This window comes from Drosophila sechellia, chromosome 3R, assembly GCF_004382195.2.
Source record: "Drosophila sechellia strain sech25 chromosome 3R, ASM438219v1, whole genome shotgun sequence".
NCBI classification, from domain to species: domain Eukaryota; kingdom Metazoa; phylum Arthropoda; class Insecta; order Diptera; family Drosophilidae; genus Drosophila; species Drosophila sechellia.
The window spans coordinates 23,084,740-23,096,759 of record NC_045952.1 but is presented as its reverse complement, the minus strand read 5'-3'; the positions used below and the strand labels follow the sequence as shown (position 1 = coordinate 23,096,759).

The window sequence follows — 12,020 nt, the reverse complement described above, 5'->3', positions numbered from 1 at the left end:
GCATTTTGGCTGAGTAGGTGGCGTTTTATTCTTTCGTGTAAAATTAATGTAGAATTGCAACGTATGAAATGAATTTTATCAACCTAGCTATTTAATATTTTTTAGATTACTTTGTGTATTTTTTTAAAATCTTCTTTTTAAAGCTAAAGGCCTTAATGAAAATTTTTCGCATTTAAGGAATTCTTTCATGTAAATAGATATAAATAAATATGCTTTATTGATAGAAAGTTTGATGTTTTTGAATTTGAGTAGTAAAGTAAAGCAATCGCAGGTAAGCAAAAAAATGTGGAACGCTTCACGATTTTGCGTGTCATCCTTGCGCAGGGGCCATGCTAATCTTCTCTGTATCGTTCCAATTTTAGTATATGTTCTGCCGAAGCAAGAACGAAGTAGGTATGAAAACGTACCTATATAAATGAACAACATCAGGAAAGAGCAGTTGAGAATTATAAGAATTGGCGAATGGTCTTGAGAACTCTCTCCTTAAGGTTTCCAAAATGTCCTTTAGAATCAAAGTATTTTATTGTTTGTTTGTTGAAAACACAGTTCGATTTATTGACTATAATAAATTGATAGTTTTAAATATAGAGGCACGACTAAGAGAGTTCGTTTTCGTTTTGGTTAGGGACCAAAAAAGTATACATAACGAATAAAAAAGGGTTGAAGTGCAATTGGTAAAAAAGTGTCGAGTTCTTCTTGAGTTGATTGTGCTGTAATGAGACTCTGCATTCGGCATTTGACTCTGCTTTTCCTACTCGTGCCGTATTTCAGGCTGCAAGTCGAACCAAGAATTCAAGCCAGTTTGTGTGGTAATCTCGGCATCATCCAGAGGAATTTTCAGCTGAAAGAAGAGGACATAAAACGATTGTAATTGTTGCAAAAAAATGTGGAACGCTTCACGATTTTGCGTGTCATCCTTGCGCAGGGGCCATGCTAATCTTCTCTGTATCGTTCCAATTTTAGTATATGTTCTGCCGAAGCAAGAACGAAGTTTATCCGGATATCTTTCCTATTTATACGGTACTCTTGCAAAATAATTACTTGGGAATCACAAGGATACGAAGGACGTACGCGCGGTGTCTGCATATAAGGGGTTGCTTTCGGGTACCTACCATGCCAATGATGGGACTACCGCCGGATAGGAATCCCTTTTGTGTGCACACCGTCACCTCCAGTTCCGTCTGCCTGAGTTCGGCAATGGAAATCAGGTACTCGAAGGATGCATCGTAGACGGGGTTGCAGTTGTCCTTGATCACGCTCGTCTTGCGTTTCGACTCCTTGGTGCGTCCAGGCAGCAGGTACAGCTTAACATACGGATCGGGGATGTTGCTGGGATCGCGAAGTGGTATCTTCTGGATTTTGTGTATGGTCACGTCTAGTTTTTGACGCTGGGCGCTGTAGCGGATCGACAACTGCATCCGTCCAAGGCCATGTTCGCCGGGTGAGGAGGTGGAGTCGGGAAAGCGGTGGGTCAGCACAGAGGTGGCCAGCTCGCTGATGGGCTTTTCGCTGGAGGTGGAGGCCGACATGGCCGGGGAGATTTTCGTAGCCGCCACAGGATCTTCTTCACTGATGGGCGATTCGGCGGACAAACGCTTGCTGGATGCCTGAGATTCCTAAAAGAAAGGATAATTTAGATTTAATTACAACCAGAATTGTTTAGATAACAAAGTAAAAAGCAAAAAATAAGAATCACAGATTCTCCCCGACGGGGAATTGAACCCCGGTCTCCCGCGTGACAGGCGGGGATACTAACCACTATACTATCGAGGACGTTGAAAACGATGGAGCAAAAACTAATTCTTATAGAAGGTGTAGTCGTAGTTAGTTTCTATTTTGTTCTTTTCCATTCCCTATATACAGATTCTACGTAATTCTGCAAGTTTATCGTTGAGCTGTGGAAGACTGAACCCACCTTAAATGCTGGAGGAGAAACTGCAGCGACATCTGGCGTTTTCACGGAGCTGCTGCGTGTGAGGGCCGCCACTTGCTCCAAGGCATCCGATTCCTTGTCAATCTCGCCGGGTTTCAAAATGCGCAGCGACAGCGACATATAGAGCTTCGATTCCGGTCCAGACTTCTGGAGTTGGAATGGCTGCTGTATGACCTCCATATTGAATTGCTTGAGCAGCGTGCTGAGGGTGTAGGTATATTGGCCAATGTCGTTTCCCGTCTTCTGGTCGTAGATCTTGATGTTCAGACTCTCGTTGTCGGGATTGCTGACCAGGAAGGTGAAGCCCTGCTCCCAAACGGGAGAATCGTCTCGCATTATCATGGCAGTCTGCTGTTTCTGTTTGTTCACGCTGCACACCAGGTAGGGATCGGGCTTGGAGCTGGATCGAGCTTGCTGGGAGTGGATATTTCATTTGACATATGACTTATTTATTGATTAATTTCTAATCAAACGCACCTTCAAATGCCTGGCCGAATCGATGAATACACTGAGTACCGCCGAACTCATGCTGGTCACGCGTAGGAGTTGCGTTTCCAGCAAGATCTGTTGCAGATCATTGGGATCGGCGGTGAGTTTGTACCATTGCAGGCGGACATGCAGAAGTCCATGCTTGGCATCTTCCAAGGTGAGCCACTAAGTATATTATTAAAAATATTATTTGGCATACATTTAAATAAGAAATTTCTGTTTACTTACACTATCCACAACGCCTTTCTTGATCACGCTGGCAATATCGATGCTGGCTCTATTTTGGGTAGTTAAAAAGTTTAATTAGTTTACAGCAAGTATGATTTAAAATGAAAAACAAAATAACAAGAAAAAAGAAAATGACAACTTCTCAACGGGTTCCCTTGAAATTCAAGCTGTTTGAGGGCATCTCGTTTGGAGTTCTTGTTGGGATAAGTTATTGGAGCAAGTTTTGTGTGTCCGTTTTTCTTGTATGTTCTTGTGGGTGAGTTCATTGGTGTTCAATCAATTAATCGATCAATCAATCAAATAGATGGTTGCCTAACCTGCCGAGCGACTCGTCATCACTAGTGCGGTCCCAGTCAAAAAGTCTGAGCACGAGTATGGCATGCTGCGAGACCTCGACCACAGCCTGCTCCATTCATCGTTCGAACCACCAAAAGCAAGTTAAAAGACATTTTCGCATTATTAATGGTTAGTTCCAGCGCAAAGTCTACACAAACTACGGTCCAAATGTGGGTGGGTTATTTACAGGATCGAATCTAGCTACTTGCACAAAAAATGGTCATTGGCATGCCGGTGGTTCTGGTTTCAATCATTGTGTGTCTGTGGTTCAAACTGCTCCAGCTTTTGCTTGTGGTTCAAAAACAGGTGTGTCAAAAGGGCATGCAGATTAGTTTGGAATCGGGTCATGTTAGGTCGGTATGGCGAAAGTGTTGAGATTTTCTTAGTAATCCAATTTACTTCAGCATAATAAATAAACTCAAATGGTAACTACAGTTTAAATGATACTAAAATACGAATCAAACTAATTGATGATTGTTAACCAAATTTAAACACTAGGTTATGTGTTCGAAACAATAAGTAAACACAAGTCAAATGCTATTTGTTTAATCAAACTATTGGGGTCACGAAAACCACTTCAATTGGCCAATTTCTCATCACTTCGCTGTGTGTTCTTTTTTTTTTTGTTGGTGCTTGTTAGTAAACGTATTCAGAAGATAAATGAAAATCAAGAGATACAAAAAAAAAACGAAGATAGAACAAACAAATGCAGTTTCGTGCGGCAATACAACCTGCCCAATACATCATCGCTCTGTACACCTGGCATAGTCTGATCATAGTCCCACAAAGAAAACCCAATATAGTGACCAATGGTGGTAAAAATACACGCCTAGAAAAACGAAAGTGTGTGAGTGTGTTTCCTGCGGTGGCAGAGAAAGTAGAGAAAGTAGGCAAATAGAGTACTTAATCCATAGAGCAAAGCGAAACGGAACGAAACGAAACTCAAGGATACATAGTCAGTCAATTGTCCTCAGTTTCAGGCGAGGCACTTCATTCATGCAAAAACGAGCTCTCAACAAGGATTACTCACTCGGGATCTTCAAGGAGGATTTTGGGCGGAGTGTGTGGGTGGTGTGGTAACTCATAAGAAGTGAAATGATAATATTGCTTACCTGCCCAGGTTCTCGTCTTTCTTGGAATCGTCCGAGTCCTTCAATTGAATCTCGACAAATTGACCCATTTCAATAAAAACAGTGGCCTGCGTTCAGGCGCCAAACAAAGTAATCGAGTGATGATAAAGGAATGAAAAATCAAAATGGAAAATAACAGAAGGGCAAAACAACGAACTATTATGCAATAAATCGGTGGTTTTTTGTGTTGGATTGTATCATGCAGCAATCAACAAAAAGCAAGGAAAGAAGCGCAGGGCAGGGGGAATCCCCGCAAGAATCAGCCAAGGCATACGTACCTCACACCAGTAGTCCCACTTGGGATTCACATTGTTGTCAATGATCTGGGTCTTGAACTCCTGGGCGCCCACATTGATGATGGCATAGGGATCCGACTTGCCTTTGCCCAGCACACTGATGTCCTTCTTCATCAGGTCCTTGGCCTCGACCACGTGAATGCGCAGGATGCCCTGAAAATATCCATCCAATTATACAAGATTGATATTAATATGCTTTGTGGACCCACCTCTGGTTCGGGCATCTTGAGGGCCACCGCCGAAACCTCTTCGCTGAGTGAAATGGGCAGCTTGTTTGGCAACACCATCACATTGCCAATCTGCTCCACGATGATCCTGCGCAGCAAGTCGCTCAGACCCGGCATGTCCATAAAATCAATCACTCCCACCAAATTGAAATCGATATTCGGATTGTTCAGGAAGAAGATCTGCAGTCCACCCACCAGGGGCATCGATCGTATCAGTGGCTTCATCACCACTCGCACCCAACCATGGATCTGAAAATCCTTGATGCCGCCCTTCATACCACCCAAATAGAAATTGATGTCGCAATCGCTGGCATAAAACAGATCCAGATCCATGATGATCTCGTTGCGATCCACGTTCTTGTCGTAGATCTTCACACCGCCGATCCGCGGTGGAATGGTGCCCAGAATAATGCGATCGAACCGGAAGCCATTCATCTTGTAGTTGGCCAGAGCTAAGGCCACATTGGGTTCGATGGTTTCCTTCACCAAGGTGCGTGCAAAGTGATTGGCATTGGGCCACACTTGCTTCAAGATCTGGAAAAAGGATTCATATGGTAAGTGAAACCATTTACTTGGTAAATCCCACTCACCTTATTCAACCACTCGCAGCGCTCCACATCGGGAAAGTAGACCCACGCGGGCAGCTCGTCGATTCTGGCCAGGATTACGTCCTTCTCGGACGCCAGAGCCGAGGCCTTGGCAATGTCGCGCTTCTTCTCCGACGTCTTGGCCAACTGGTCGCGTGCCACCGAGAGGATGACCGGCGCTATCAACCAGGCCACCGACCAGTCCATGTAACCCACCAGATAAATGGAGCCCACGATGGCCACCTTCTTGCCCAGCGTGTAGAACACGGAGAAAATGCTGTTATCGTCGCTCACGGATTTTGTGGCCACAGTTGAGTTTCCATTTGTCGTCTGCGTGGGCGGCGTGCCATTGCCGGTGGGCGTGGTCGGCGTTACCACTGGGGATTCGTTCATTTTTTTGGCCTCCGCCAGGGGCACAAAGGATTCGGTCTGCGTGGGATCGGGTGGGATGGTGAACTCCGCCAGGGGCACCGATGGACTGTTATCGCTGCAAGAATTCAAGTGTACACATTCATGAGCATCTCGACCAGATATTTCCGATAGTAAAGCTGACTCATTAGCGTTTGCCGGCTAAGATGCCGGCATCGAACTCAATGCTCACGATTGCGATGATGTCATACTATATTGTGCTATTAGCTAGAAATGTGATCTTGAAATGCCTCACCGACGCTCCGCGATTCATAAGTATAGTATACAAAACGTTTATGAACACTTCGTTTGTTTACTTAGCTTAATTTTTCACTTCTTTAATCGAGTCTCGCATTGCTCATACGCCATGTGGGTGGGGTAAATTGACACAGTTTTACGACTATGCTGATGGTGCTCCACCACCCACCGCGTTACCTGTTGAGTGGATACACAAAATAGCTTTCATTTCTGACGAGGGAAGACCAACTTTGTTGGCAAGTTTGCTTATCACAAAGGAAAGTCTAAAGGTATCGAGTTACGCATTTCAACTTTGGAAAAGCAAACTTATTTCCTTTCGTTTTTTATGGTAAGCTGTGTATTTGTCCCATTTTTTAACCGAAATTAATTTGAAAGCATTTAATAGTTTCTTTGTTAGTAAGTAAAGAACTCTTGATATTATATTCTCTCCTAAACTTTCCACAGTTTTCCGAGTGCATTTCACGTTTTGCCCCAAACTTTTCTTTTATTTTCGCGTCTGCCTTAATTATTCAACGCTTAGCAGCAGCTGTTGACTTTATTCAAATTTCCCAGAATATATCTCATTGTTTACCTTTCATTCTTTTTCATGCGGTGGCTTTGGGGACTCATTATAATATAGCCGTAATTTTCTTTTAGCAGGTCATACAATTTTCATGTGCAACCTTGACTTGAGTAATCGTACGAAACCAAACTTTTCAAGAGATTTACAACCTCAGCATTTCACGCTTTTTAACGCTTTGTTAGCTGCTAACAACAAAGGCGCCCAGAAAATGTTCACTAAGCTGCATACTTGGAGTGGCCAAATGGGTGGTTGTATTTTCCTGCTCCGAAAAATGGGGAGGAACATCCTCTCCGGTTACGAGCTTTGCTAATTCAACTTTAACTGCTGGGGAATTGTTACATCTCGTTCTGAGCTGATGGGCACCTGTTGAATAGCCACCAAGCCTCCTGCCCCCAAAATGGGACATCCAAAATATATGTGGAGCGAAGAGTCAGAACCGAAACCCGAATTCGAGACGAGAGAGGGACTTAATTCTAGACTGGCTGCCAAAGCTTGTCTGCCTTCAAAAATGATGGAGAGACTACTTCCCATTGCCAAGAACTTGAACCGAGCACGGTGTTATTATTATTTTGTTGTATTATTTTTTCTTTTTTTTTTGGTTGCTCTTCAGGTTTCTTGGCGATGACGTAGTCGTGGCTTGTGAATGTTTGGAATACTTGAGTGAGTAGCGAGTGAGTATGTCCCTTGTGTCGTGTAAATGTGCTTAAATAAATGATAAATAAATAAATTAATTGTGGCATCACCTCATCGTTTGTCTTGTGCTCTCACTTGGTGTTGTGTTTGTTTTTTATGATTTTTAAAATTTTTCGGTTTGGAAAAACTTTGTGTGCATCTGAAATAAAGATTTCGTTATCAATTAAATGTGCAGCCATCAAGATGGTTTCATGCATAAATTTAAATAGATTTAACTCGAGTTTGTCGGTTTTTAAACACTGTATTATATTTCATATAAAAAGTTTCCGATTTTAGCTTTTCTATAAATAAAAATCTTTCTCTTTGCATTTTTGTACTGGTTTTCATAACGTAAACACAACATTTTAGCCTTTGCAATTATTTGAAAATTATGCATTTCTTTGTACATATTTAGATAGCTGGTCGAAGCTAAAATTCCTTTCATTAAATATTCACACAGACAAAAACCACGCCGAACGGAAAGCCAACTAAATACGTATTTGCATATATATTGAGGGGCGAATATATCGCTCAGGGCGGCGCAAATGTTTTTTGTATATTTTTATCAAGTTCTATATTTCGCAGTAAACAAATGAGTTTTTCAAAAACACAACCGGATTTCGATTACACATAGTAAAATATCTGGGAAATACACTGATTATACGCACCGAGAGGACGGAACGAATTCGTAATAGACCTGATTACTTCACTTCAGTATATTTTCTTTCGAAATGCTGTAATAAACGGAACGAATTCAGCGTCTTTTCATTGTGAGCGGCGTTTCGGAACTAAATTGAATTGAATTCAATTCTCGCAGCCCCAGCCACTAGAAGAATCTCTCGACTTTGGGGCCATTGAGTCAAAGCTCGCCTATTTGAGTGGAAGCTACATTGCCGCAGCAGCCAACAGAAGCACCAGCAGCACTGCGGGATCCTTGGCGCCATGGTACCCCATTCGCTGGGTCCTGGACGGACGGCACAGCACAGCAAGGTTGCGCACACCAAAGGACCTCTTTGTGCGACTATTAATCTGAATATTAATGAGCAGCTTAGTGCTTCTGTACAGCCGCAATCACAGATAACTTAAGCTGCATGCGTAATTCGATTGGCAGATAGTGGAATGATTCATTATGATTTATGTTAGAAAATTTTTAAGTTTTAAGTATACTAGTTATAGAAAGTAGTATGAATACCAGTGTTATTTGTTGAAATAAGTAGTTTTATGTAAAGATTTGTGTTTGCTGATCGCTTTTCCACTCATTGGTTGACCAGTGTAATTGGTCTGATTGTCCTTCGTCCTGGGTCAAGTGGTAATTGTTGTTGTTAGTCGCCTGGTTATTTTTTGCTGCCCGACTCACTTGCAAATGAGATACAATCTAGGCTGTGTTGTTGGGTAATTAGCAAAACAGTTTGAGAGCCACTGCCGGATGACGCACACGGGCGTAATAAACCCGTGGAAGTGAGCAGCCATGAATAAGGATTAAGCGGCATTTTTTTGGTTTTTTTGCCCGCTCTGTTTTTCATAAATATCAAATGGCTGCGTAACACATGGCGTATGTGTAATAATCATGGCATATGCATTTTTAATGCATCGCTGTGAAATCGAAAGGTAAACAATGGGCGTGAGCGAATTGAGTTCTTGGTGCTGCAGCACGAAAAAACGCAAATCAAAAGCAAACAAAGTGTGTCCGGTAGGAAGAGCGCACTTGAACATGTCCTTCAACACTCACCCACACTTGGCCATAGCCAGCCACGCACGCACACCGATGCACACATTGTCTGGCTGCAGGACATGCAGGAGAGCAGAAGAACTCTGCCGAAGGACGAAGGCAGCTGGCAGGCAAATGGAGCCAGTGGATGTCGGATGTGGGTCCACGCGTCCGCACACAAAGAAAAAAATATGGTATATATCCGCGAAATTCCGCCATTTTTCTGTGATTAAAATAGCCCAGGGTCGCATTATATGATTCAAAGGATCTAAAAATATGCTATTGATGTTTTATGCACAACATTTATAGATGATAATCACATAATATTCAAGCAAATGCTTAAACATATTTGTTATTTCTTATACATCGAATAATTTTTAGTTGTCATATTTATCCCCTGTGTATTTGCTAATCAAGCGGATGTTAGTTGCTCCTTTCCGGTGAAACAAACATACGTATTCTCATATTCCCGATTAATGACACAATGAAGCCTGAGGGAAATTTCGAGAATATACATTCTCATTCACACACACACACACGTGCCTCCCATTTAATTGCCCCTAAATATTTTATTCGGCCTTCTCTGATTTGCCTCTAACTCATGCGAGTTCCTTCGAGGTTTTTCAACTTTGAACCCACTTTCGGGAATGGGGGCGTGGCAGTAAAACTTTCGCCCCGTCAACGTGCCATAAAACTTAATTCAAAACTAAACTAAGACAATTCCCGGCGGTAATCGAGGTCGCACGATGTCGACGCCTTGACTTTATTGAACGAACAATGTAAACAAATTGGGAATATTCTACTTTTTGTACTGTTTTGAGTTTGCAAGTAAATTGCGTCACATCGCCTTTGATTTATGGAGCGCCGCCAGTCGAGCAAAACGCTGGAAACCTGGTCCACTGAAGGTAACTTTGATGATGTGCAGCAGGTCAAGCAGACACAGTGAAAATATTATAGAAACATTTTGGATTTTATTACAGATATTTATTGTATGATCAACGACATGTTTTTGCATATAGAACCGTATTAAATCTTTCAAAGCACTGTCATAAATGCTTAAAAACAAATTATGCTCATAAATTATTTTTCATAAATTAACTCTGATTTTTATTCGTGCATCGGAAGCAGCATTGATTGCAGACAAGTCTCTTAGTTAAAGGAGGTCAGAATCGAATTACAGCCAATGCTGATTCAAGGCTTCACAGCTGGCAATTTCCAATCAGAAAACAAGCAATTTAAACTTGCTTCAACATTGCTTTTTTAAAGATTTCGAGTAAACATTCTAATCATTCGTGTGGAACTCGGGCGAACACGTTTTAGCCATTTTCATGGCCCAGGTAAATGTTTGCGGGTGTATCCTTCTTAAAGCGTTCCTTTCTCGCCAGGCATGTCAAACTTTTTCCTTTTGACTACGTGTTGGTTAGCCAAAAAGAGACCTTTAGCCAAGTTGTTATATGCAGATGATGTTAACGCAAAGCGGCCTCGGGGAAACATATAAAATAACTGACATGGGAGCCGGGCAAACAGGCGACTACAAATGAAAGTTTCGCCAACCAGACTACGACCATTAAATTATCCTCCATTTGAGGCATGTTTCGGACTTTGTGTTTGCTCCGTAATCCGAATCCATTATTGGGCTTTAATATCGGTCGTCGGACTGACCACAACTGGGTATCTAACTAAGTACGATGTGAATGAATGCCTTTTGCCCTATGAATTATACACAAGTTTGTTTCTATTTTTTGTGGCCCGAAATGCCGACAGTCCTGGACTCCAATACCAAAGTGAAGCAACACGCACGGAAATCGTTGATTGCGGCAATAAAAAGAAAAAACAATGGCAACCGAAAAGGCGGCCGATTATTAATGCGGCTTGGTCGGCTCAAAGGATACAATGTCAAGGATTGTTTGAGGAAAAACCAACAGTGGGAAACTAGTTTCGAATATACAACTTCCGTTTAAGGATTTGCAATTCATGGCTCATAAAACGAAGTGTTTCGAACGATTTATAGTGCGATTGTATTCTTCAGTAGGAAAAGTCCATGTGCCTGACTGTCAAACTCTCCTTGCACTTTAAACGACTTCCTGCGGGTATGTGTATCACACATCATCCCACATTTAGTCTGAGCATGGAGTTTTAATCTATCTGTCTAATTAAAATATTTGTTTAATTACGCGGGCAGGAGAATTCCGAGGGAATTTCAGCTCGTTCCATTCCCCAGTGCATATAAAGCGTTCCACTTTGGGGGAACAACTTAGCACAAACGCAAATCCTAAACATTTTCCCTCGCCTGACTCGTCGTCACCAGCTGCAAGGATATCTGGGTGTCAGTGTGTTTGTGACTAACCACAACCACAGGATCGGAGACGCCTTAATGTGTCCACATTTTAATTACCCTTGATGTCGAGTGCGAAAGCCTGCCACCGAAAAAATAAAGGATAAACAACAGCAACAACAGTGGAGCAGCAAAAAAAAAAAGAACAGTTGAAGGCTTCATGGAAACGCGCTGGCTTTCATAAATATTTCAAATGCCTACCAAAGTCAACCCTTCTTCTCTGACAGCTCTTTCTGTCACTTGACACACTGCGTTTTATACTTGTTTTTTTTTTTTTTGTGTGAAACTTTGCCTGGGACAACGCTGCGTATGAGTAATTTACATGCTCCAAGTTGAATGAAACCAATGGGAGTGTCTCTAGAGTAGCGATAAGAGCCAAACCTTTTCGCAGGTCAACTTGGGGCAGTCGCCACTTAGGACTTTTGCATTTTTAATGTTACACACCAAAAAAAAAACATAAACTAGCAAAACTTAAATTTTGCAAATGGCGGTGAATGATTTTAAAACTTGTCCCTTTTCATAGCTTACCTTAAGACGGTTTACTTATGTTTAACTTTCTTCACTTGAACGACAAAAAATTTTAAGAGCTCATAGTTGTCAAAGGACATTTACAGTGGTCCCATTTCACACTAAGGCTTTGCCCAGTTTGACAGTCACTGGTCTTTTTTGCAAACAATGTCAATGGGTTACCAAATATAAAATTCAATTGTGCGGCCTCTTTGTAGTAATGTTTCCTTTCTTTTATTGCGTTTTTTTTTTTGCTGCCCGGCACTCAAGTTTCTGTATTGATTCGGAAAAGTCGCGCGCGAATTTCCTCCGCAGGCTTTGGGAAAACCATCCGTTGGACTTTT

General features: G+C 42.0%; 1 protein-coding gene and 3 non-coding genes across 7 annotated transcripts; all 4 read right to left on the bottom strand.

The window, feature by feature from the left end:
* Positions 1-279: 279 nt before the first annotated feature.
* Positions 280-386, bottom strand: LOC6607768. The gene has a single exon (XR_048355.1). It is a non-coding gene; the product is annotated as a U6 spliceosomal RNA (small nuclear RNA).
* Positions 387-503: 117 nt separating this feature from the next.
* LOC6607765 (extended synaptotagmin-2-B) lies at positions 504-11,802 on the bottom strand. 4 transcript variants are annotated; one of them, XM_032721462.1, is made up of 11 exons: positions 7,795-7,908; positions 7,198-7,286; positions 5,230-5,713; positions 4,622-5,173; positions 4,395-4,565; positions 3,718-3,815; positions 2,651-2,699; positions 2,411-2,587; positions 1,916-2,347; positions 1,113-1,616; positions 504-841 (listed from the first exon to the last, which is right to left on the bottom strand). In XM_032721462.1, the coding sequence occupies exons 2-11, from the start codon at positions 7,200-7,202 to the stop codon at positions 752-754; spliced, it is 2,562 nt and encodes an 853-aa protein (XP_032577353.1). In that variant the 5' UTR covers positions 7,203-7,286; positions 7,795-7,908; the 3' UTR covers positions 504-751. The 4 variants fall into 4 exon arrangements, with proteins under 4 accessions (XP_032577353.1, XP_032577354.1, XP_032577355.1 ...); XM_032721463.1 differs by lacking the exons at positions 7,198-7,286; positions 7,795-7,908 and adding an exon at positions 11,698-11,802; XM_032721464.1 differs by lacking the exon at positions 7,198-7,286.
* LOC6607767 lies at positions 881-987 on the bottom strand. The gene has a single exon (XR_048354.1). It is a non-coding gene; the product is annotated as a U6 spliceosomal RNA (small nuclear RNA).
* On the bottom strand, positions 1,702-1,773 carry Trnad-guc. The gene has a single exon. It is a non-coding gene; the product is annotated as a tRNA-Asp (tRNA).
* Positions 11,803-12,020: the final 218 nt, after the last annotated feature.

Bases quoted from the DNA above. Each gene is read 5' to 3' on its own strand.
- LOC6607765 (XM_032721462.1), bottom strand. The intron at 4,566-4,621 runs GTGGGTCCACAA...GGATATTTTCAG, and splicing joins TCAAGATGCCCGAACCAGAG to GGCATCCTGCGCATTCACGT. The intron at 2,700-3,717 runs GTTGTATTGCCG...TACCCAAAATAG, and splicing joins AGCGATGATGTATTGGGCAG to AGCCAGCATCGATATTGCCA.